General features: G+C 41.7%; 1 protein-coding gene across 8 annotated transcripts in view; it reads right to left on the bottom strand.

Moving 5' to 3' along the window:
- The window catches only part of LOC129819955 (A-kinase anchor protein 9-like), a 137727-nt gene that overhangs the window by 76507 nt on the left and 35844 nt on the right, over nt 1-25376 (bottom strand). For all 8 annotated transcript variants that reach the window (XM_055876688.1, XM_055876696.1, XM_055876690.1 and 5 more), the window contains 10 exons: nt 23060-23143; nt 21812-21959; nt 21346-21416; nt 21016-21145; nt 20614-20711; nt 19948-20059; nt 19521-19758; nt 11584-11644; nt 8142-8510; nt 2896-3189 (listed from right to left, as the gene is read on the bottom strand). In XM_055876688.1, the coding sequence (XP_055732663.1) occupies nt 2896-3189; nt 8142-8510; nt 11584-11644; nt 19521-19758; nt 19948-20059; nt 20614-20711; nt 21016-21145; nt 21346-21416; nt 21812-21959; nt 23060-23143 (1605 nt within the window). The remainder of the gene's footprint in view (nt 1-2895; nt 3190-8141; nt 8511-11583; nt 11645-19520; nt 19759-19947; nt 20060-20613; nt 20712-21015; nt 21146-21345; nt 21417-21811; nt 21960-23059; nt 23144-25376) is intronic.

Below are 25376 nucleotides of genomic sequence, written 5' to 3'. Positions count from 1 at the left end.
TTTGAGTCAATTGGAGGTGTACCTGTGGATGTATTTCAAGGCCTACCTTCAAACTCAGTGCCTCTTTGCTTGACATCATGGGAAAATCTAAAGAAATCAGCCAAGACATCAGAAAAAAAATTGTGGACCTCCACAAGTCTGGTTCATACTTGGGAGCAATTTCCAAATGCCTGAAGGTACCACGTTCATCTGTACAAACAATAGCATGCAAGTATAAATACCATGGGACCACGCACCCGTCATACCGCTCAGGAAGTAGATAAATTATAATTCTTAGAGATGAATGTACTTTGGTGCGAAAAGTGCAAATCAATCCCAGAACAGCAGCAAAGGACCTTGTGAAGATGCTGGAGGAAACCGGTACAAAAGCACCTATATCCACAGTAAAACAGGTTCTACAGTGGGGAGAACAAGTATTTGATACACTGCCGATTTTGAAGGTTTTCCTACTTACAAAGCATGTAGAGGTCTGTAATTTTTGTCATAGGTACACTTCAACTGTGAGAGACGGAATCTAAAATCCAGAAAATCACAAAAGTTCTGCTTTTCTGATGTATCAAATACTTATGTCATGCAATAAAATGCTAATGAATTACTTAAAAATCATACAATGTGATTTTCTGGATTTTTGTTTTAGATTCCGTCTCTCACAGTTGAAGTGTACCTATGATAAAAATTACAGACCTCTATATGCTTTGTAAGTAGGAAAACCTGCAAAATCGGCAGTGTATCAAGTACTTCTTCTCCCCACTGTCTATCAACATAACCTGAAAGGCCGCTCAGCAAGGAAGAAGCCACTACTCCAAAACCACCATAAAAAAGCCAGACTACGGTTTGCAACTGCACGTGGGGACAAAGACCGTACTTTTTGGAGAAATGTCCTCTGGTCTGATGTAACAAAAATAGAACTGTTTGGCCATAATGACCATCGTTATGTTTGGAGGAAAAAGTGGGAGGCTTGCAAGCCAAAGAACACCATCCCAACCATGAAGCACGGAGGTGGCAGCATCATGCTGCTTTGCTGCAGGAGGGACTGGTGCACTTCACAAAATAGATGGCATCATGAGGGAGGAAAAGTATGTGGATATATTGAGGCAACATCTCAAGACATCAGTCAGGAAGTTAAAGCTTGGTCGCAAATGGGTCTTCAAATGGACAATGACCCCAAGCATAATTCCAAAGTTGTGGCAAAATGGCTTAAGGACAGAAAAAGCCAAGGTATTGGAGTGGCCATCACAAAGCACTGACCTCAATCCTATAGACAATTTGTAGGCAGAACTGAAAAAGGCGTGTGGGAGAATGGAGGTCTACAAACCTGACTCAGGTACACCAGCTCTGTCAGGAGGAATGGGCAAAAATTCACCCAACTTTTTGTGGGAAGCTTGTGGAAGGCTACCCAAAACGTTTGACCCAAGTTACACAATTTAAAGGCAATGCTACCAAATACTAATTGAGTGTATGTATGTAAACTTCTGACCCACTGGGAATGTGATGAAAGAAATAAAAGCTGAAATAAATCATTCTCTCTATTATTCTGACATTTCACATTCCTAAAATGAAGTGGTGATTCTAACTGACCTAAAACAGGGAATTTCTACAAGGATTAAATGTCAGGAATTGTTAAAAACTGAGTTTAAATGTATTTGGCTAAGGTGTATTTAAACTTCCGACTTCAACCGTAAACAACTTATTTTCCAAGTTGTCTTCAACATTACAGGATTTGTCTTTAGTGTGTGTTAGGAGGACTCGTCACATTATGAACATCAAACCCAGCATCCAACGTCATCATGCAAGTAATGCCTAATCATGCAATAAATGTTTTGTGAAAAGCTTGGCGTTGCAAGGGGTGTGTTTGTGTGTGTGTGTGTGTGTGTGTGTGTGTGTGTGTGTGTGTGTGTGTGGGTGTGTGTGTGTGTGTGTGTGTGTCAGCAGCACACCATGAGTGTGAGCAGGACATCCACACAGTGAGCTTTCAAAATAAATGAATATTTAAAATCAGCATAAATACTGTATCTCAAGCGTGTAAAACACAGGGCTCGAATGACAGCTCAAGTACTCAGATCATACCACAATGGTGCTTATATTTTCTCCCACACTTACCACTTATGAGGACATAGAAATATCTACTGTACGCTTTCAGGGAAAGTAAGCAAGCACTGTTACATTGAGGCTTGCTAGACCCTTTAGCAATGCCAAAAATCTAAACGAAAAGTTACTATGGCATATACTTTTTGGCGTTGCGTCAGTTTATGTCTCATACATACTTTTAGTGACAATGCTAGCAAACAGGCTACGGTCTTCCTAATGAAAATAAGACCCCTGTGGGTGTAGCCAATATTGCGGCCAAGTGAAGCATCTTCGGTTAGACGTCACAGCCTCTTCGATTAGGAACACTTTGGACATGTGTTAGTAGGCTATGGCTTAGGCTAAAAAAGTATTGAGAAAAAGAGCTAGAAGGAGAAGGAGCGAGGGAGACAACGAGTGTAAGGACACAGTGTTATCCTTCAAAAGGGCCCTGAAGGGTTTGTACAAAGCAAACCACACCATGTGAGGTATAATAATATCCCTCCCTAGGCGATCATGTGGTTTAACCCACTAAGTGCTTCTCAATATTGAGAGCAATGGGTTAGACGAGACAATACTTGGCAGGTGAATGAAAATCACTTCACTTCATTTTCAAACTCGTCATTTAACACAGAACTACATTCAGCTTCTACGGAGAGTGGTTTCATGTGGTTAGATTGCATGTTTCGAAGAGCTTAAAAACGCATCCAAGTACTAAGCCTGTGCATCTTAGCAACTAATGCCAACCTAGGTGTTGTAACCCCAAATACAAACAATGAACACATGCTACTGTGCAAATCAAAAACTATCCAGAAATCCCCCAATGCTAACCTGCTCAGATCCTGGACCTCTGCGGCAAAGCTGCTCTTTAATCCCATGGAGCTCCGCAGTCCTCTCCTCCAGCTCCTTCTCCAGCCTTTCTTTTTCCTCCACGAACCTCCTCTGCACCTCCTCCAGAGAGATGCCCTTGGTGAGTGAGCTCCTAGTGGTCTGCTGCTCCTCTTCCACCCCTGCCTCGTCCTCCTCGGACTGGGTCTGCATGGCTGAGGTGGTCTCGCGGGCGCTCTTGGTTATTCGGGCCAATTCGCTTTGCTGGGCAAACTCCACCGACATCTGAACTATGACCTAGGAGATATGCGTATGAGCCCATCATAGTGGAATGGTTTAAATGTAATGTTGACAAGTGAAAGGCAAAACATTTTTAAATGTATATTTTCAAATAAATTTGAAAGGCAATTCAATCTAGATAGAATGACTAAAAGCACTGCTCCTCACAAATAAATGCTAAAAGAGCATCTTCCTTTCAAAAACACCTTGGAGCAGGTTAGAATACATGCTTTGTACATAAGTACTTACGACACCGTGTGTGTTATTTTTTTGAAGTTCACAGGATTCACTACGCCCTAAGATACAGTTAGTGCTTTAAACATACAAAGGCTGCACATAAAAAAAATAGCCAAATGCCTGAACTCACCAATATTCTCAAGGATGTTTTTACATTTTTTTATTTATTTTAAATTCTTAAGGGGTGGATCAGCTAAATACTGCGGAAAGATTGTTGCTTCCATCAAGGTAATTGTCTGCATCATTTCCAATCCCCCATATATTTTTGGGGTAAATATATCCATACACATACAGTAGGGAGAAGAAGTATTTGATACGCTGCCGATTTTCCTATTTACAAAGCATGTAGAGGTCTGTAATTTTTTATCATAGGTACACTTCAACTGTGAGAAATGGAATCTAAAACAAAAATCCAGAAAATCACGTATGATTTTTAAGTATTTAATTTGCATTTCATTGCATGACATAAGTATTTGATACATCAGAAAAGCAGAACTTAATATTTGGTACAGAAACCTTTGCTTGCAATTACAGAGATCATACGTTTCCTGTAGTTCTTGACCAGGTTTGCACACACTGCAGCAGGGATTTTGGCCCACTCCTCCATACAGACCTTCTCCAGATCCTTCGCTGGGCAATACGGACTTTCAGCTCCCTCCAAAGATTGTCTATTGGGTTCAGGTCTGGAGACTGGCTAGGCCACTCCAGGACCTTGAGATGCTTCTTACGGAGCCACTCCTTAGTTGCCCTGGCTGTGTGTTTCGGGTCGTTGTCATGCTGGAAGACCCAGCCACGACCCATCTTCAATGCTCTTACTGAGGAAAGGAGGTTGTTGGCCAAGATCTCGCGATACATGGCCCCATCCATCCTCCCCTCAATACGGTGCAGTCGTCCTGTCCCCTTTGCAGAAAAGCATCCCCAAAGAATGATGTTTCCACCTCCATGCCTCACGGTTGGGATGGTGTTCTTGGGGTTGTACTCATCCTTCTTCCTCCAAACACGGCGAGTGGAGTTTAGACCAAAAAGCTCTATTTTTGTCTCATCAGACCACATGACCTTCTCCCATTCCTCCTCTGGATCATCCAGATGGTAATTGGCAAACTTCAGACGGGCCTGGACATGCGCTGGCTTGAGCGGGGGACCTTGCGTGCGCTGCAGGATTTTAATCCATGACGGCATAGTGTGTTACTAATGGTTTTCTTTGAGACTGTGGTCCCAGCTCTCTTCAGGTCATTGACCAGGTCCTGCCGTGTAGTTCTGGGCTGATCCCTCACCTTCCTCATGATCATTGATGCCCCACGAGGTGAGATCTTGCATGGAGCCCCAGACCGAGGGTGATTGACCGTCATCTTCAACTTCTTCCATTTTCTAATAATTGCGCCAACAGTTGTTGCCTTCTCACCAAGCTGCTTGCCTATTGTCCTGTAGCCCACCCCAGCCTTATGCAGGCCTACAATTTTAGCCCTGATGTCCTTACACAGCTCTCTGGTCTTGGCCATTGTGGAGAGGTTGGAGTCTGTTTGATTGAGTGTGTGGACAGATGTATTTTATACAGGTAACGAGTTCAAACAGGTGCAGTTAATACAGGTAATGAGTGGAGAACAGGTGGGCTTTTTAAAGAAAAACTAACAGGTCTGTGAGAGCCGGAATTCTTACTGGTTGGTAGCTAATCAAATACTTATGTCATGCAATAAAATGCTAATTAATTACTTAAAAATCATACGTGATTTTCTGGATTTTTGTTTTAGATTCCGTCTCTCACAGTTGAAATGTACCTATGATAAAAATTACAGACCTCTACATGCTTTGTAAGTAGGAAAATCGGCAGTGTATCAAATACTTGTTCTCCCCACTGTATATACATACACACACACACACACACACACACACACACACACACACACACACACACACACACACACACACACACACACACACACACACACACATATATATATACACACACACACATTCTTTTTTTAGAATAATACCTTTATTATTCCCCGCAAACCCTACCACCCCACCCCAATTGGAGTAAACTAATAAACAATAACACTTAGGCTTCTATCTTTAGTTTATACATATTATACACATTTTACAGACACAATCTATTTTACAATAGTTATATTTTGTTTGTTTTTATCCATCCAGCTTGATTTCTATTTGTAACTGTGCTATTTCACAACATTTCTGAACCTATATACAATCAAACAGACCCCGTATGTTTACCATTGGTTATCTTGTTATTAGTCCCACCCTTCAGCTCCATTCAACCCCTCCCATTATCTCTCAACACAATCCATTTTGGATTTCTATTTGCCATATATTTTTTAGCTGTGATGCTTCACAAAAGTACTGAACCTTTCTATTCTCATAGCTTCTACAGATTATTTTTAATTCACAAACATCTTTGCTAAAATAATTATGTTATTGATTGATTGACTATGGCTTTTCAAATCCCCCAGTATTGCTATCTGAAGCGTTAGTTCTAGGCAAATGTTGCAATTCTTCAGCCATTCCTGAACCTGTGACCAAAAACAAGCTACATATGGACAATACCAAAATAAATGATCTAATGACTCTGTCTCCTCACAGCAAAATTTGCATAGCTGGGAAGATTGTATCCCCCATATATATAACATTCTATTGGTTGCAAGAATTTTGTACAGTAATTTAAATTGAAAAATTATAAGTTTTGAATCAGGCGTTGTTTTGCGTATCAATTCATAAACCATGTGCCATGGAATGGGTACATCGAAAATCTATTCCCAACTATTTTGCAATTTATATGGCACAGCTGTCAGTTTTTTGGTCCTTAAATGAAATTGGTAAATGTTTTTATTTATCACATTTTTCTTTAACCATTTATGTTCATTAATACAGGGCCAACATACAAGTTTCCTTACTTTTTTCCCCTTCTACTTGCCTCTTCCATTAAGGCTGCAATTAGTTGGTAGTAATTTTGGGTAGAGCAGACATTTCCACTTGTCTGTGTTAGCTGCATGTGTGACATAACTCCACCAGTTCTATTTATGATATCATTCACAAAAATTATACTTTTTTTTAATCAATTAGTATATTTGAGTTTAACCACAATATTTGTTGCATTATCTGTTCTGTCTTTTCTGGTGGATTAAACTGAAATTGCAACCAACTTTCTAAGGCTTGTTTAAAAAATGATGATATTTTGGAGATTATTTCCTTTTCAAACAACCGAAAGTGAGCAGGTGTAATCTGAATAAAGGGAAAAAGGCCATTCTTGAACATAGGATGACATTCCTACCAATTTACTAGAGAACCAGTTTGGATTTAAGTATAACTTTTGTATGATTGATGCCTTTAGTGAGAGGTCTAATGCTACTCTTTCCACAGTAGCAAGATCTTATCTATTTTGCTAACTTTCTATAAAAATTTATTGGAGTGAGATCATGTCTTTCTTTTGGGATTTGTAAACCGAGTATGTCCACATCTCCGTCAGACCGTTTAATTGGTAAACTACACGGAAATGTAAAATATGCATTTTTTAGTGATCCAATACATAATATCTTATCATAATTTGGTTTTAATCCAGAGAGGATAGCAAAAGTATCTAGATCCTTTATGAGGCTGTGGAGAGATTCTAATTGTGGTTTTAAAACAAAACATGAATCATCAGCATACAATGACACCTTAGTTTTCAAGCCATGGATTTCTAATCCCTTAATATTATTGTTTGATCTAATTTTAACAGCCAACATTTCGATGGCAATAATATATAGATATGCCGATAGTGGACAACCTTGTTTTACTCTAGGTAGTTTTAAACTTTCTGAGATGTAGCCATTATTTACTATTTTGAACCTAGGGTTACTACACATAACTTTAACCCATTTTATAAGAGATTCCCCAAAATTGAAATATTCTAGGCATTTATATATAAACTCCAGTTGTACTTTATCAAAAGCCTTTTCAAAATCAGCTATGAAAACCAGGCCTGGCGTCCCCGATATTTCATAGTATTCTATTGTTTCCAGTACATGTCTTAGGTTTTTTACATTGGAGCAAATATGTCTGATTAGGATGAAGAATATCTGAAACTACTTTTTTAATTCTATGCGCCAAGCATTTTGCTAGGATTTTGCATCACAACACTGAAGTATAAGAGGTCTCCAATTTTTTTTATGGATTGGATCTACCACTTGGGTCCTGTTTCAGTAATAATGATATCAGACCTTCTTGTCACGTGTCTGATAATCTACCATTTATATAGGAGTGGTTAAAACATGCTAATAACGGTCCTCTGTGTATATTAAAAAAAGTTTTGTATACATCCCCTGGTATGCCATCTAGCCCTGGAGTTTTCCCAGCCTTAAAGGCTTTAATTGCATCAAGAAGTTCCTCCTCTGTAATTTGGCCTTCACATGAGTCTTTTTGTACAGATGTTAATTTTACATTATTATTAGGGAAAAAATCCATACAATTAGTTTCAGTTAGTGCATATGGATATGTTTAGGATATGTTTTCTTGCTTGTTAGTCTTAAATCATTCTACAAGACCAGTTTTGGTCATACTCTTCTAAGAACATTAGGACCTCAGAGATGCAAACACGTCAGGAATGGAGGTTGTTCAGAATACGAAAATGTTCGTCGTTAGGAAATCAAGTTTTTTTTAACCATGTAGAAAACATGAATTTCATACCTAAGTTTGTCTGTACCCTACAATAACTCTGTTTTTCGTTAAAAAAAACTTCTTACCTTAGCTATCTCCTCCTCCACCCTCTCCTGGTGTCTCTTCTCCTGCACACCTTGGTCGCCTTGGTCCTCCGTGCTGGGTCCCTTGATATAGCATTTGCTCCCGTTGATGCCCTCCGGGTCCGGCTTCACCTGCAACCACACGTCCTCTTTTCCTTCCTCTCTCCCTCTGTCTCTCTTTTCCTGCACCCACTCTTCTCTGAGTCTGGTGAGCTCAGCACACTGTTGTTCCTTCAGCGCTGCCACCTCCTGGTGGTACTTATGGTAGAGCGCTCTCCTCAGCGTCTGCAGCAGCGCCGTCATGCCCATAGACTTGGCCGGCCCGTGTAGCTCCGTGTCCAGACCCACCAACAACGCATCCTCCTCCACCAGCTAGAGACGAGGAGGAGGAGTGGACAAGGAATAGGATGGGGATAGGATAGACACAGACATAAAAAATAAATTAACCAGAGGGAAACGTATATGGAAGAAAAATAGGAGAGGCGGCGAGAAAAACATAGGAATTGAGCAAAGGTCAGAGGAGAAAAGAGGGAAAGATGCATTCCACATCTTTCTCTCTCTCACCGGACATCTCTCCATTTTTCCTCCCTCTCTAACCCTTTATTTCTGTCTTTTTCTGTCTCCCTCAATCTCTGAGCTCCTCTATTCTCCGGCTTTCTTCTCTGATGTGAGAATCAGCGTCTCACGCTGCTAGACCGGAAAGCAAGGGAGGTAGCGAGAGCAAGTGAACAAACGGGAGGTGGATTGATCGTGAGAGACTTGACTGAAACGGACCAGGTCACTCATGTAGACAGAATCGTCCTTTAATGCAGGCAAAGACTTGATTACCGTAGTAGTATATACAGTTGAAGTCGGAAGTTTACATACACCTTAGCCAAATACATTTAAACTCAGTTTTTCACAACTACTGACATTTAATCCTAGTAAAAATTCCCTGTTTTAGGTCAGTTAGGATCACCAGTTTATTTTAAGAATGTGAAATGTCAGAATAATAGTAGAGGGAATGACTTATTTCAGTTTTTATTTCTTTCCTCACATTCCCAGTGGATCAGAAGTTTACATACATACACTCAATTAGTATTTGGTAGCATTGCCTTTAAATTGTTTAACATGGGTCAAACGTTTCAGGTAGCCTTCCACAAGCTTCCCAAAATAAGTTGGGTGAATTTTGGCCCATTCCTCCTGACAGAGCTGGTGTAACTGAGTCAGGTTTGTAGGCCTCTTTGCTCCCACATGCCTTTTCAGTTCTGCCCACAAATTTTCTACAGGATTGAGGTCAGAGCTTTGTGATGGCCACTCCAATACCTTGACTTTGTTGTCCTTAAGCCATTTTGCCACAACTTTGGAAGTATGCTTGGGGTCATTATCATTTGCGGCCAAGCTTTAACTTCCTGACTGATGTCTTGAGATGTTTCTTCAATATATCCACATACATTTCCTCCCTCATGATGCCATCTATTTTGTGAAGTGCACCAGTCCCTCCTGCAGTAAAGCACCCCTACAACATGATGCTGCCACCCCCGTGCTTCACGGTTGGGATGGTGTTCTTCAGCTTGCAAGCCTCCCCTTTCTTCTGCCAAACACAACGATGGTCATTATGGCCAAACAGTTACATTTTTGTTACATCAGATCAGAGGACATTTCTCCAAAAAGTACAATCTTTGTCCCTATGTGCAGTTGCAAACCGTAGTCTGGCTTTTTATGGCGGTTTTGGAGCAGTGGCTTCTTCCTCACTGAGCAGGCGTTCAGGTTATGTCGATATGGGACTCGTTTTACTGTGGATATAGATACATTTGTACCTGTTTCCTCCAGCACCTTCACAAGGTCCTTTGCTGTTGTTCTGGGATTGATTTTCACTTTTCGCACCAAAGTATGTTTATCTCTAGGAGACAGAACGCGTCTCCTTCCTGAGCGGTATGACGGCTGCGTGGTACCATGGTGTTTATACTTGGGTATTGTGGTATTGTTTGTACAGATGAATGAGGTACCTTCAGGCATTTGGAAGTTGCTCCCAAGGATTTTTACATTTACATTTAAGTCATTTAGCAGCCGCTCTTATCCAGAGCGACTTACAAATTGGTGCATTCACTTTATGACATCCAGTGGAACAGCCACTTTACAATAGTGCATCAGATCTTTTAAGGGGGGGGGGGGGGGGGGGGGCAGAAGGATTGCTTTATCCTAGGTATTCCTTGAAGAGGTGGGGTTTCAGGTGTCTCCGGAAGGTGGTGATTGACTCCGCTGTCCTGGCGTCGTGAGGGAGTTTGTTCCACCATTGGGGTGCCAGAGCAGCGAACAGTTTTGACTGGGCTGAGCGGGAACTGTACTTCCTCAGTGGTAGGGAGGCGAGCAGGCCAGAGGTGGATGAACGCAGTGCCCTTGTTTGGGTGTAGGGCCTGATCAGAGCCTGAAGGTACTGAGGTGCCGTTCCCCTCACAGCTCCGTAGGCAAGCACCATGGTCTTGTAGCGGATGCGAGCTTCAACTGGAAGCCAGTGGAGAGAGCGGAGGAGCGGGGTGACGTGAGAGAACTTGGGAAGGTTGAACACCAGACGGGCTGCGGCGTTCTGGATGAGTTGTAGGGGTTTAATGGCACAGGCAGGGAGCCCAGCCAGCAGCGAGTTGCAGTAATCCAGACGGGAGATGACAAGTGCCTGGATTAGGACCTGCGCCGCTTCCTGTGTGAGGCAGGGTCGTACTCTGCGGATGAAGGATGAACCAGACTTCGAGGTTTACAATTTTTTTCTGAGGTCTTGGCTGATTTCATTAGATTTTCCCATGATGTCAAGCAAAGAGGCACTGAGTTTGAAGGTAGGCCTTGAAATACATCAACGGGTACACCTCCAATTGACTCAAATGATGTCAATTAGCCTAACAGAAGCTTCTAAAGCCATGACATCATTTTCTGGAATTTTCCAAGCGGTTTAAAGGCACAGTCAACTTAGTGTATGTAAACTTCTGACCCACTGGAATTGTGACAGTGAATTATAAGTGAAATAATCTGTCTGTAAACAATTGTTGGAAAAATTACTTGTCATGCACAAAGTAGATGTCCTAACCGACTTGCCAAAACTATAGTTTGTTAACAAGACATTTGTGGAGTGGTTGAAAAATGATTTTTAATGACTCCAACTTAAGTGAATGTAAACTTCCGACTTCAACTGTAACTAACGCTAGCATCCACGCGATGCTAACCGCTTACATAACCGGCGCCTCAACACTTCAACTTCCCCTCGGATAAAAATCGGTTTAAACGTGGCATTTCACTGCAGCCTGTCACCCAGGGATCTGGGGAAGATTTTAGCCAAAGGCAGCATTCCATTCATCCCCCTCCTCCATCGCTCGCAGTGACCGCTAATGGAGTGTCTTAATTCAAATCAGGGTTTTTGCCTCGAGAAGAGGTGGTGTGTGACGGGAAGATTTGGCTAAGTGAGAAGGGAGCAAACCTTTAGTTCCTCTGCGTCCTCTTCCTCGGTCCGCAAGCCAAGCTGGGCAGCACTGGACAGGCTGAAAGACAAAGCAGAATTAAATATAGACCCGAAGACATTAGTGAATGGTAAAGGGTAAACAAAAATCCACCATGCTGAAGACAGCGTACAAGTGAATCTACTAGTATTATTTTTCAACATCTGACTACTTATTTTTGGAGATTGGAATTCATAATTTACTTTAAGTCTGAAGTTCAGTTAATTTTCAACCACCCACTGTGTGTGAATTGCACAGCGAAAGTGCCCTGTCCAAATTCCCCTTTGGGTTTAGCTAACTGGCACCATTCTATCAATCAATGTCATCATGGGGCATGTACAGTGAGCTGTAATATTTGAAACTTTGTGGATAGAAATGTAATGCATAGAACCGACATACGATTCCCTATTATTCTACATGACAGAGAAGTACTCTGAGGGTTATTCAGATAAGCAATTATTTTAGTACATGATACATTTCTATCTGAACGTTCGGTAACCTAGCCTTGCCCTGAATAAGCCCTCAGGCTTCGATACCAAAAGGCTCAAAGTATTAATATAATTTAACAGCAGGGTGCAGTAGTATCTTAGTTAATCATACCCATTTGATTAGAAGACGGTTTATCATAGCGTAACCTAACGTAGCATGCATAGAAAGTCACTTGAGTGGAGTCCTCACTTCCGTTTCTCAGGGGGAAAGGTTGAAAATAGTGTATCCCTAAAAGCCAGAAACATCTGTTTTATGACAATGCCGCTAAGGGTAATCATAGTGAGACTGGCCTCTACAGTAGCTGGTTAGCAAGACTACTCACCGGTGTAAGTCAAAATACCCCAAATTAACATGCAACAACCCCAAAGCGTGAAGACAGAGCAGTCTCTGTGTCCATTGACTACTTACAGGGTAAACAAATGTCATTTTCAAATTTGGGAGAATTATCCCTTCAATTTTCTATTGATATGGAAACACCTTGAGGATGGCCAAATGGGGAGACGGATGTTTCTGCTCTTTGCCTAGAGATGTTGGGCAAGAGAAAGCGTACTTTGTGGGTTAGTAATTAAAAAACTTTTAAACACCATGTAAATATTTCATAAACTGGGCTGCGCTGCTGGTAGATAAGCTATCATTGCTTCACTAGACTCTCCCAGTGTTTTGCATGTGAAGAACTATATCAAAAGGTCAACCTGAAACATTCAAATTGTCTACTGTCTGAAAGCGTAACTATTGTTTTTATTATACCCTCTGGGGATCAATAAAGTTTACTCAATGAGATTCAACTGCGACAGACATAATCAGAGCCCTATGTAATAATGAATACTGTATCGAACAAAAATAATAAAAGCTAAAACCTGCCTGATAATACCTACAGCGGGTAATTTGACCATTTTTATATATCAAAATAATAGAGTGGCACAGCTAGCACTGCGATGCAGTGCCTTAGACCAATGCGCCACTCGGGAGGCACGTTCACTATTATTGTACAACGTAGAAAAACCTTCGACATCAAAACCATGAAATGACACATATGGAATCATGTACAGTCATGGCCAAATGTTTTGAGAATGACACAAATATTAATTTCCAATTTCCTGCTTCAGTGTCTTTAGATATTTTTGTCAGGTGTTACTATGGAATACTGAAGTATAATTACAAGCATTTCACAAGTGTCAAAGGCTTTTATTGACAATTACATGAAGTTGATGCAAAGAGTCAATATTTGCAATGTTGACCCTACTTTTTCAAGACCTCTGCAATCCGCCCTGGCATGCTGTCAATTAACTTCTGGGCCACATCCTGACTGATGGCAGCCCATTCTTGCATAATCAATGCTTGGAGTTTGTCAGAATCTGTGGGTTTGTGTTTGTCCACCCGCCTCTTGAGGATTTACCACAAGTTCTCAATGGGATTAAGTATGCATTGTTGGTCACCAAACTGCATTGTTGGTCACCAAACCATTGTTGGTCACCAAACCATTGTTGGTCACCAAACTGTTCCTGGATGGTTAGGAGAAGTTGCACTCGGAGGATGTGTTGGTACCATTCTTTATTCATGGCTGTGTTCTTAGGCAACATTGTGAGTGAGCCCACTCCCTTGGCTGAAAAGCAACCCCACACATGAATGGTCTCAGGATGCTTTACTGTTGGCACGACACAGGACTGATGGTAGCGCTCACCTTGTCTTCTCCGGACAAGCTTTATTCCGGATTCCCCAAACAATCGGAAAGGGGATTCAGAGAAAATGACTTTACCCCAGTCCTCAGCAGTCCAATCCCTGTACCTTTTGCAGAATATCAGTCTGTCCCTGATGTTTTTCCTGCAGAGAAGTGGCTTCTTTGCTGCCCTTCTTGACACCAGGACATCCTCCAAAAGTCTCCGCCTCACTGTGTGTGCAGATGCACTCACACCTGCCTGCTGCCATTCCTGAGCAAGCTCTGTACTCGTGTTGCCCCGATCCCGCAGCTGAATCAACTTTAGGAGACGGTCCTGGCGCTTGCTGGACTTTCTTGGTCACTCTGAAGCCTTCTTCACAACATTTGAACCACTCTCCTTGAAGTTCTTGATGATCCGATAAATGGTTGATTTAGGTGCAACCTTACTGGCAGCAATAGCCCTTTTTGTGCAAAGCAATGATGACGGCACATGTTTCCTTGCAGGTAACCATGGTTGACAGTGGAAGAACAATAATTCCAAACACCACCCTCCTTTTGAAGCTTCCAGTCTGTTATTCGAACTCAATCAGCATGACAGAGTGATCTCCAGCCTTGTCCTCATCAACACTCACACATGTGTTAATGAGAGAATCACTGACATGATGTCAGCTGGTCCTTTTGTGGCAGGGCTGAAATGCAGTGGAAATGTTTTTGGGGGATTCAGTTCATTTGCATGTCAAAGAGGGACTTTGCAATTAATTGCAATTCATCTGACCACTCTTCATAACATTCTGGAGTATATGCAAATTGCCATCATACAAAATGAGGCAGCAGACTTTGTGAAAATTCATATTTGTGTTATTCTCAAAACTTTTGGCCACGACTGTAGTAATCCAACAAATGTTAAACAAATCTAAATATATTTTAGATTCTTCAAAGTAGCCACCCTTTGCCTTGATGACAGCATTGTACACTCTTGGCATTCTCTCAACCAGCTTCATGAGGAATGCTTTTCCAACAGTCTGGAATGAGTTCCCACATATGCTTAGCACTTGTTGGCTGCTCTTCCTTCACTCTGCGGTCCAACTCATCCCAAACCATCTCAATTGGGCTGAGGTCAGGTGATTGTGGAGGCACGGTCATCTGATGCAGCACTCCATCACTCCCCTTCTTGGTCAAATAGACCTTACACAGCCTGGAGGTGTTTTGTGTCATTGTCCTGTTGAAAAACAAATGATCATCCCATCTGGTTTGCGCTCAGTGGGACTGTGCATCTCTGCAGAATGCTGTGGTAGCCATGCTGGTAAAGTGTGCCTTGAATTCTAAATAAATCACAGTGTCACCAGCAAAGCACCCCCACACCTCCTCCTCCATGCTTCACGGTGGGAGCCACACATGCGGAGATCATCCGTTCACCTACTCTGCGTCTCACAAAGACACGGTAGCAATCTCAAATTTGGACTCCAGACGACAGGACATATATCCACCCGGTCTAAAGTCATTGCTCGTGTTGAGGCTCAAGCAAGTATCTTCTTCTTATTGGTGTTCTTTAGTAGTGGTTTCTTTGCAGCAATTCGACGGTGAAGGCCTGATTCACGCAGTCTCCTCTGAACAGTTGATGTTGAGATGTGTCTGTTTCTTGAACTCTATGAGGCATTTATTTGGGCTGCAAACTCTAATGTACTTATCCTCTGCAGCAGAGGTGCGGTCCTCATGAAAGCTAATTCCATCATAGCTCTTGATGGTTTTTGAGATTGAAGAAACTTCTTCAAGTTTTCTGGATGGACTGACCTTCATGTCTTAAAGTAATGATGGACTGTCATTTCTCTTTGCTGTTTTAAGCTGTTCTTGCCATAATATGGACTTGGTCTTTAACCAAATAGGGCAATCTTCTGTATACCACCCCTACCTTGTCACAACACAACTGATTGGCTCAAACGCATTAAGGAAAGAAATTCCACAAATTGACTTTAAACAAGGCATACCTGTTAATTGAAATGCATGGTTGAGAGATTGTCAAGCGTGTGCAAAGTTGTCATCAAGGCAAAGGATGGCTACTTTGAAGAATCTCAAATATAAAATCTATTTTGATGATGATGATTCCATATGTGTTATTGCATACTTTTGATGTCTTCACTACTATTCTACAATGTAGAAAATTCGAAACAGAAAAAAAAATGGATTGAGTAGGTGTGTCCAAATGTTTGACTGGTACCGTACATCCTGTTTGCAACAAGGCACTAAAGTAATATTTCAAAAAATGTGGCAAAGCAATGAACACTTTGTATTAAGGACAAACATTTGTTTGGGGCACATCCAACACAACACATTAGTGAGTACCACTCTCCATATTTTCAAGCACAGTGGTGGCTGCATCATGTTACAGGTATGCTTGTAATCGTTAAGGACTGGGGAGTTTTTCAGGATAAAAAAATAAATGTAATGAAGCAACATCCTAGAGTAAAACCTGGTTCAGTGTGCTTTCCACCAGAGACTGGGAGGTGAATTCACTTTTCAGCAGGACAACAGCATTGGTTTCTAATGGCTGCCTCGCCTGATTCACCAACTACTTCTCAGATAGAGTTCAGTGTGTCAAATCGGAAGGCCTGTTGTCCGCACCTCTGGCAGTCTATGGGGGTGCCACAGGGTTCAATTCTCGGGCCGACTCTTTTCTCCGTATATATCAATGATGTCGCTCTTGCTGCGGGTGCTTCTTTGATCCACCTCTACGAATACGACACCATTCGGCATACATCTGGCCCTTCTTTGGACACTGTGTTAACAAACCTCCAAACGAGCTTCAACACCATACAACATTCCTTCCGTGGCCTCCAACTGCTCTCAAATGCCAGTAAAACGAAATGCATGCTCTTCAACCGATCGCTGCCCGCACCCGCCTGACTAGCATCACTACTCTGGACGGTTCTGACTTAGAATATGTGGACAACTTTTTTTTTTTTCTCTCCAATTTTCGTGGTATCCAATCGCTAGTAATTACTATCTTGTCTCATCGCTACAACTCCCGTACGGGCTTGGGAAAGACGAAGGACGAAAGCCATGCGTCCTCCGAGGCACAACCCAACCAAGCCGCACTGCTTCTTTAACACAGCGTGCCTCCAACCCGGAAGCCAGCCGCACCAATGTGTCGGAGGAAACACCGTGCACCTGGCCCCCTTGGTTAGCGCGCACTGCGCCCAGCCCGCCACAGGAGTCGCTGGAGCGCGATGAGACAAGGAAATCCCTACCGGCCAAACCCTCCCTAACCCGGACGACGCTAGCCCAATTGTGCGTCGCCCCAGGGACCTCCCGGTCGCGGCCGGCTGCGACAGAGCCTGGGGGCGAACCCAGAGACTCTGGTTAGCACTGCGATGCACTGCGATGCAGTGCCCTAGACCACTGCGCCACCCGGGAGGCCCTATGTGGACAACTTTAAATACCTAGGTGTCTGGCTAGACTGTAAACTCTCCTTCCAGACTCACATCAAACATATCCAATCAAAAGTTAAATCTAGAATTGGCTTCCTCTTTCGCAAACAAAGCATCCTTCACTCATGCTGCCAAACATACCCTCGTAAATCTGACTAGCCTACTGATCCTGGACTTTGGCGATGTCATTTACAAAATAGCCTCCAACACTCTACTCAGCAAATTGGATGCAGTCCATCACAGTGCCATCCGTTTTGTCACCAAAGCCCCATATACTACCCACCACTGCGACTTGTATGCTCTCGTTGGCTGGTCCTCGCTACATATTCGTCGCAAAACCCACTGGCTCCAAGTCATCTTTAAGTCCTTGCTAGGTAAAGCTCCGCCTTATCTCAGCTCACTGGTCACCATAGCAACACCCACCCGTAGGACACGCTCCAGCAGGTATATTTCACTGGTCATCCCCAAAGCCAACACCTCCTTTGGCCGCCTTCCCTTCCAGTTCTCTGCTGCCACGAATTGCAAAATCACTGAAGTTGGAGACTTATATCTCCCTCACTAACTTTAAGCATCAGCTGTAGGCGCAGCTTACCGATCGCTGCAGCTGTACACCATAAATAGCCCATCCAACCAACTACCTACCTCATCCCCACATTTGCTTTTCTGCTCTTTTGCACACCAGTATTTCTACCTGCACATCCTCATCTGCACATATATCACTCCATCGTAAATTGCTAAACTGTAATTACTTTGCCACTATTGGCCTATTTATTGCCTTACCTCCTTACTTAATTTGCACACACTGTGTACAGATTTTTCTATTGTGTTATTGACTGTACGATTGTTTATCCCATGTGTAACTCTGTGTTGTCTTTGTCGCACTGCTTTGCTTTATCTTGGCCAGGTCGCAGTTGTAAATGAGAACTTGTTCTCAACTGGCCTATTTTGTTAAATAAAAGTGAAATAAAAACATTTAAATTAAAAACTTAAAACACTGACGGCCTAAAACCATGAATGTTCTTGAGAGGCCTAGTTAAAGTTTGGACATAAATCGACTTGAAAATCGAATGTCAGGATTTTAAAATGGCTGTCTAGCAATGATCAACAACCAACTTGACAGCGCTTGAAGAATTTAAAAAAGAATCATGGGAAACTATTGTACAATCCAGGTGTGCAAAGCTCTTAAAGACTCACAGTTGTAATCCCTGCCAAAGGTGATTCAAACATGTATTGATTCAGGGGTGGAATACTTATGTCAATTATTATTTTAATTTATTTTGCAAAAATGTATAAAAATGTATATTATTACTTTTGAATCAATTTTCTGACCGATGCATGCTAGATTTGGATTGGTTTGGGGCCCGAAAACCGACATTTAATCGGGATGGATGCGTGAATGTTACATCCCTATTATATAGTGAAAATAATTTAGATATCAGGAGATGATACATTTATTTTAATTCTGTTCAATTTGTGATATCCAAATTGGTAGTTACAGTCTTGTCCCATCGCTGCAACTCGCCGCCCATGCGTCTCCTGGTTGCGGCCGGAAGTGACACAGCCCGGGATCGAACCCGGATCTGTAGTGACGCTTCTAGTACTGCGATGCAGTGCCTTAGACTGCTGTGCCACTGGGGAGAGATACCAGGAGATTAAAGCCATGCTAATAATAATGGACTCAGGAGGGATTGAATAAAACGGAAATCTACTTTCAAAGGAATAAAGAGTTTGCTAATGCCTTGGCAATTAAAAGTGGTCCTGAATGGCAGCTGTAGAATTTCACTGCCCGGTTGTATCGGGTCACAGTGATCTGAGTAGTGCTGCTGCACTCTTTCTATGCGCACGCACACACAGGAGTAGGATCCTCCTCATGACCGTTTCAGATACTCCCATGGGGGAGATCAAAATGTACTTTCTCACTTATGCACCGGTGGTTGTGTTTCTCCGATAATATGTATTACCTATGATGTACTTGTGGACTAACCAATTCATATTTTGAGTTGGATTCATGAGTTGGATTTAGTTTGAGTTTAATATTCGTGTCCAGATTACATGCAATGTGAAAGGGTTGATGATGGGGGTTTTCCTCTTGCCTGGCTACCCAGACTCCTTGCTCTAGCCAAACATTACCCCACACCCACTAACGTTAGTTTCTTCTCTGCAAAGAGTCTGGATCTGAGTACCTTCCCAATCCTACACCGAATGCGAACACATTTGGGGCCGTCTGATTGGTCCAGAAATCGATAGGTTGTAGTGTCTAGTATAAACACACCGTGAGAAGCTCTTGCATGTGATTTATGTAGGGCCACTTCTATATCATAGTCATGATCATCATCATCACTATTACCTGAACTGGGCCTCGGTGCCCGTGACCTCATCGAGGTGCTGCTGTAGCACGATGAGCTCGGTAGCATAGCGCTCCTCAGTCGCTTTGGCCTGCTGCTGGTAGTAGGCCCTGAGGCGCTCCACTTCCAGCCTGTGGCATTCCTCCAGCTGGGCCCGCTGCTGATGGATGTCGGCCCTCAGCTTCTGGATATCCTCAGCAGTGTGGGAGGAGGGCGAGGTCGCGGTCAGCTCCCTCAGATCTGGGTAGAGAGCGATGGTGTTAGCATTAGCATGACTATGTAGATGGAAGTAGACAGTGCCCATCTTTCCCATTCATTTTGGGATTGAGGCTCGCAGACCTTTCCAAATGAACAACAGATTGTGTAGAATATGAACACCACATAACCCAGCACCATTTTGGTTTAGACAGAGTATATATCTACATTTACCCTTGAGATTGTGTGTAGAGATGCTGGAGCTTTCGATGTGCCTGCGCAGGCTGGCGATCTTCTCCTCACTGCTGCGCTTCAGCTCATCGTACATCAGCTGCATCGCCTCAATCTAAAAATGACAATAAGAGTTTGACAGCAGTGTTTGTTGGCGTTATCATTAAAGCCAATTAGCTTTCATTCGTCATATCATTATTAACTAGCAGAGTTAAAAATGTAAAATCTGAGTGCTAGTGTCCTAGCAATTACTGTACCCAAATCAAATTATTGTTGCTTTTCATCCCCGTCATAATACTGTGATTACATGTCAAACAATAACAACGAGGTTGGTGTCGTGACATCTAAACATATCCAATCAAATAATGACTTATATGTTTTTTCCCCCACCAATTCATAAACTCTTGGCCTAAACCCCTTAAAGCAGGTGTGTCAAACTCATTCCATGGAGGGCCTAGTGTCAGATGGTTTTGGGATTTTACTTTTCAATTAAGACCTCGAAAACCATGTGAGGGGAGTTGTTTACTAATTAGTGACCTTAATTCATCAATCAAGTACAAGGGAGGAGCAAAAACCTGCAAACACCCAGCCCTCCGTGGAATGAGTTTGACACAAAGAGCTAACTAAATAAACAGTTTTACACACACAGTGTGTAGCAGTCCATCCTACCTTATTGCCATCTGCCTTCAGTAAGGACTGGAGCTGTAGAAGACGACCGTGCTCCTGTTCAATCCTCTGCTTCACCTGCTGAAGGTCTCTGTACATTTCTATAGAACCACACAGAAGAAATGTCCATTACAAGTAAGTCCTCATGCAGTCTCAGGGTGTGAAGTATCTTCACTACTATAAGATATTCCATTTATAATTGATGTAGCTGGATTTGATGTGCGTATGCAAATGTAAACTGGAGGAAAACACAATATATACTAATTTGTAATTTTATCATGCAGCAGTCAAGATTGGTGTGTGACTTATTTAGACGTTTTCATTAGTCAGCCACTCATTTCATAGGCTGCGTGTTCTTTATGTGGTATTGCTATCATTTGGTAGACATCGCAACCAATAAAGCACCTTTCGCCTCCTGTAAAACAGCACTGGAATCCCTCGTTTCTTCCCTTTCAAACGAATGAATCTTCCAGTCCTCGACATCAGTAGGGTGGAGATACTCCAAGAACTCCTCTCCAAAAAATGTAGCAAAGGACTGTATAAAGAGAACAGCAAAATAGCTCTCAAACAAAACTGATGTCTCAGTAAATATGATGCATTCGAGTGGTAAGAATCAATGTCTAAACCTGAAATAATTCTGTCTTATAACGTTCTCATATCAAAAGTAATTGACAGTGCAAAGGAACATTAATCAATACTTGTTTTTTGTGTGTATGTGTGATGAATGTTAATTACCAGGATGAGTTGCTTGCACTCTTCAGACACAACTTGCACCACATTCTGGTACTTAGAGCTTCTGAGTTCATCTGTGAAGTCCGAGAAAAACAACATAAGCATACATTATTATTGGCTTATATTGAGCACAAACATTATTCAATTACTAAAATAGGATGAATGCAAAAGAGACTGAATAGCTTCCGTGAGAGTCTCCTGTTTTCTATCTACAGATTGTAGCATGGATGACATCACGAATGATAGATAAAAATAAACTAATTCAACATGGCCCGTCTAGCCCCAGATACACATACATAGTTAAATATACATGTGCGCAGTGCACACATTGAAACATGTACACACACACACCTCTAACCACCACAAGGTTTCCTACCACACAAACACACTTGCCATATCCCTACCTCAACCCCACCACCAGACAACAACCCATCCATACATCAACCTGCACTCAAAACCACACACACACCTTTGTCCCATGTTTTTTTCAAGCGACCCATCTCCTGCTCAAGTGTGCCGACACGGGCATCTGTCTGCTCCCGGAGCAGCTCCAGCTGTGCAGCGTGCATCTGAGACAGGCTGATTCGCTGGGCCTCCAGCTGCAGCCTGCACTCCACCTGCACAAAGAGAGAGAGTAAAGAGAGCATAGAATTACTTAGACCAAAATGGACATAATCCCTCATTCCACCTATGGTTGCACAATAGAGATTGTTTCTGGAGTAAGACACACAAATTCCAAAGAATAGAATGTGCTTGTTGCAACTTACACATGATGAATTTAAGGTATTCTTCGCAATATGACATCATACACATATCAACAAGACAATTGTCAACCACTATTGGCCCCTCCAAATGTACTTTAGGCTTGCCAGTTGCTGTTTATCTGTAAGCAGGAAGTCGGCCTGCTGTATGATGCCATATTTTTGAGTGTACCTTTAAACATATATTCCAAAAGGTGCAACCCCAAATATGTTGGCCAGTCCACCCACCACAGGACATTGTTTTGAATGGAAATGGGGAATGCCTGTTGCCCTAATTTGATAAGAAACAGGGGGGAGCACCTGGGCTTTAGCACAACAAACAAGGGGCCAGCTATTATCTATTCTACAGCCAACACAATGGAGAGACGGCAAGGCTTTCCTCTCATCCTTGGATGGATGTGGAAACGCAGATGTGTTGCAGCTACACTTTTGAAGTCATGATTTTTTTCTTTGATGACTGTGCTATTTGCTGTGTGCAATGCATTTTTGTGTAGAATGGTAACACTGCTACTTTCATAACGCTTTGTTTGATTGCAATTTATCCAACCACTCAGGCACTATACATATTACAATAGGACATATATCAAATTGATGTCAAGCACATGCTTAGTAGCCTAATGCACATAGCTACGTAGAATGTGACACTGCAAGGATGAATAACTGCATACTGCAACTTCCTAAACAGATTCATAGGTCTTACTTTGGTTATTTCACACTAATTATTAGCAGTGTGGGCAGTATAACACTTGCTGACACAACAACCAAGCATTACTCATAATAATACAAATTGGTGACAAAAGGAAGGTTTGCCTTTATCACGGTCTTACTACTGGGTGCCCATAGTTCTGTATGAAGTTTTTCCACTGGTTGATTGACCTTCCCAACCCACTGTACTAAGACAGCGACTCAGGCCGGAGCGAAAAGCACAGGCAGATTTGAGCTCAGGTGACATTTACATGCTCTGTAGTTTCGCTGTCCCTGTCCTCCTCTTGCTTCGCTACAGGGTCCACCCAACACTCCATCCCATCTACGCTCTTCCCCTGAAAAGAGGAGAAAAAAGTAGCCATTGTAACAGAAGAGATTAAAAGCTAATAAAAAACACAATGTTGATGAGGTCTGGCGACAACAGTACAGTACGTATGGCATAAAAAACAATGAAACACTTATTGAGAAGGCCACACTGTAAAGACTAAGACAGCTTCAGAAGCATTTCATATTAATTAGCAATTTATTAATAGCAATGAATGCTTATGTACTTCCCTTGCACATAGTATTGATATGAAGAACAAGATGCAATAGCACCATTTTCTTAGTTTGATATAAGCATTCATAAATGTGGTCTTTTTATAAACTACGGTACCAGTGAGGATTTCCTACGCTGGACAAGTTGTCACAGATATTTATAAGTCATTGATGATAATATGCAACTTAAAATAAAATAAAAATTACATTAAGGGGGAAACATACCATAGCTTAGCTATATTCAATAAAATGTATGAGTTGATTTAAAATTCATGTTTAACACTTTCTCATGGTTGGTGTCTTGACGGATTTGTCCAAAATATTGCGACATAAAACACTTTTCTGTCGATGCATTTATGGCAGTTTAAATTGTCGTTATATCATATATTACACATATATGATATATATTATTATATCATACATTAAGCAGGTAGCCTAGTGGTTAGAGTGCTGAACTAGTACCCGAAAGGTTGCAAGATCGAATCCCCGAGCTGACAAGGTAAATATCTGTCGTTCTGCCCCTGAACAAGGCAGTTAACCCACTGTTCCTAGGCCGTCATTGAAAATAAGAATTTGTTCTTAACTGACTTTCCTGGTTAAATAAAAGGTTAAATAAAAATATGTAATCAGTTAAATTAGACATTGAACTTGAACCCTGTACATACCTGGATCTAGCAGTTGGAAAGTTTTTTGTATAGAGATCTCAGAAATGCAGTGTAACTACATAACATTCCGTGTCTCCTTATGTTATGGGGTGAAAACAGTTTTCATGGGCAAACAAATCCCCCAAAAACAATGCGATTGCAAAATCAAATGCTTCTAAACAAAAGTCATCTTACCTTTATACTTAAAACCTAAATCAATACTGTCATTGACGTGGTTCTTCAATATTTATGCATAATACTTGTTGGATGTGCATTTGGTGTCAAGGTGTAATTACACCATGTATTTTCACACATCATCATCTGATTCAAGAAGCAATTTTCTGAATGACAGTCAAGTGACAAAAAGCTGTTGCATGCGCCAGGTGTTGGGGAAAAAGTTGTTTGTCTTTACGCCGGTGAAGACAGTTGTGCTTGGATGTAAAATCCCTAGCGAATTGATGTTAATCATCTGTTGTGGTCTGCTTACTTTACAGCAGATTTAACAGAAGAAGCATCAAGGTAATGAGTTCATGTTTTTGTGCCTCGGATTAGACACATAGTCTACTGTGAGCAATTATGTATTGCACAACACCCAACACTATTCCAATTCATTATTCTGGATATAAAGACAACACATGACATAGCCTAATGGGTTTCTTCACAATATGATCTGGGAATGAAATAACATAACAAATATATTTTGGTTTCCATGTTACACCTGCATTTTTAAACAATACAAATGGATCTTGAAATAGCCCACTTGAACACTCATTACCTTGAAAATCATACATTTCCTCAATTTGGTACTTGAAAAGTCCTTGTAATTATTGTAGGCGATTTATAAGATCTTCTGATCCCTTATAATTATCCGTGATTTTTTTTTTGATCCGTTTCTGTAAGCGATGTGGCCACATTTGTATGTTTCCCGCCACTTCAATTGACGGGTGTTGCGCTACTCTGTTGAGGTAAAACCATCTAATGCTGGATTTAACTTGGCATTCCATGAAAACTGTTCCATTACAAAATGAACCTGGTTTTTAGTTGTTTTCTCAGTATGAAAACAACGATGGTAAGATAAACGCTGCCGCTATTCATGGCTTTATTAAAGTATGTGTACCTGCGTTGGCCACACAGGCAACAGCAGTGGTGTGTATTCATGGGCTTCCCCAAAAATTGTAAAAACGTTTAATAATAATGTTTTTATTATTAATAATAATAATAATAATAATAATTCGTCCCGCTGTGGTTCATAAATTTCCTTCAATTCTCAAGAGTGGAGAAAGCATTCGAGCAAGCGAAGAATTTGGTCCCCCTTGATGAAAATAAATACAATTATAGCCAATCAGCATTCAGCAAAACTGAGTGAGCTCAACTGTGAATGATCCTG

The sequence above is a fragment of the Salvelinus fontinalis genome, chromosome 22, assembly GCF_029448725.1.
Source record: "Salvelinus fontinalis isolate EN_2023a chromosome 22, ASM2944872v1, whole genome shotgun sequence".
NCBI classification, from domain to species: Eukaryota; Metazoa; Chordata; class Actinopteri; order Salmoniformes; family Salmonidae; genus Salvelinus; species Salvelinus fontinalis.
The sequence above is the reverse complement of the archived record's forward strand: the minus strand, read 5'-3'. Positions and strand labels throughout refer to the sequence as shown.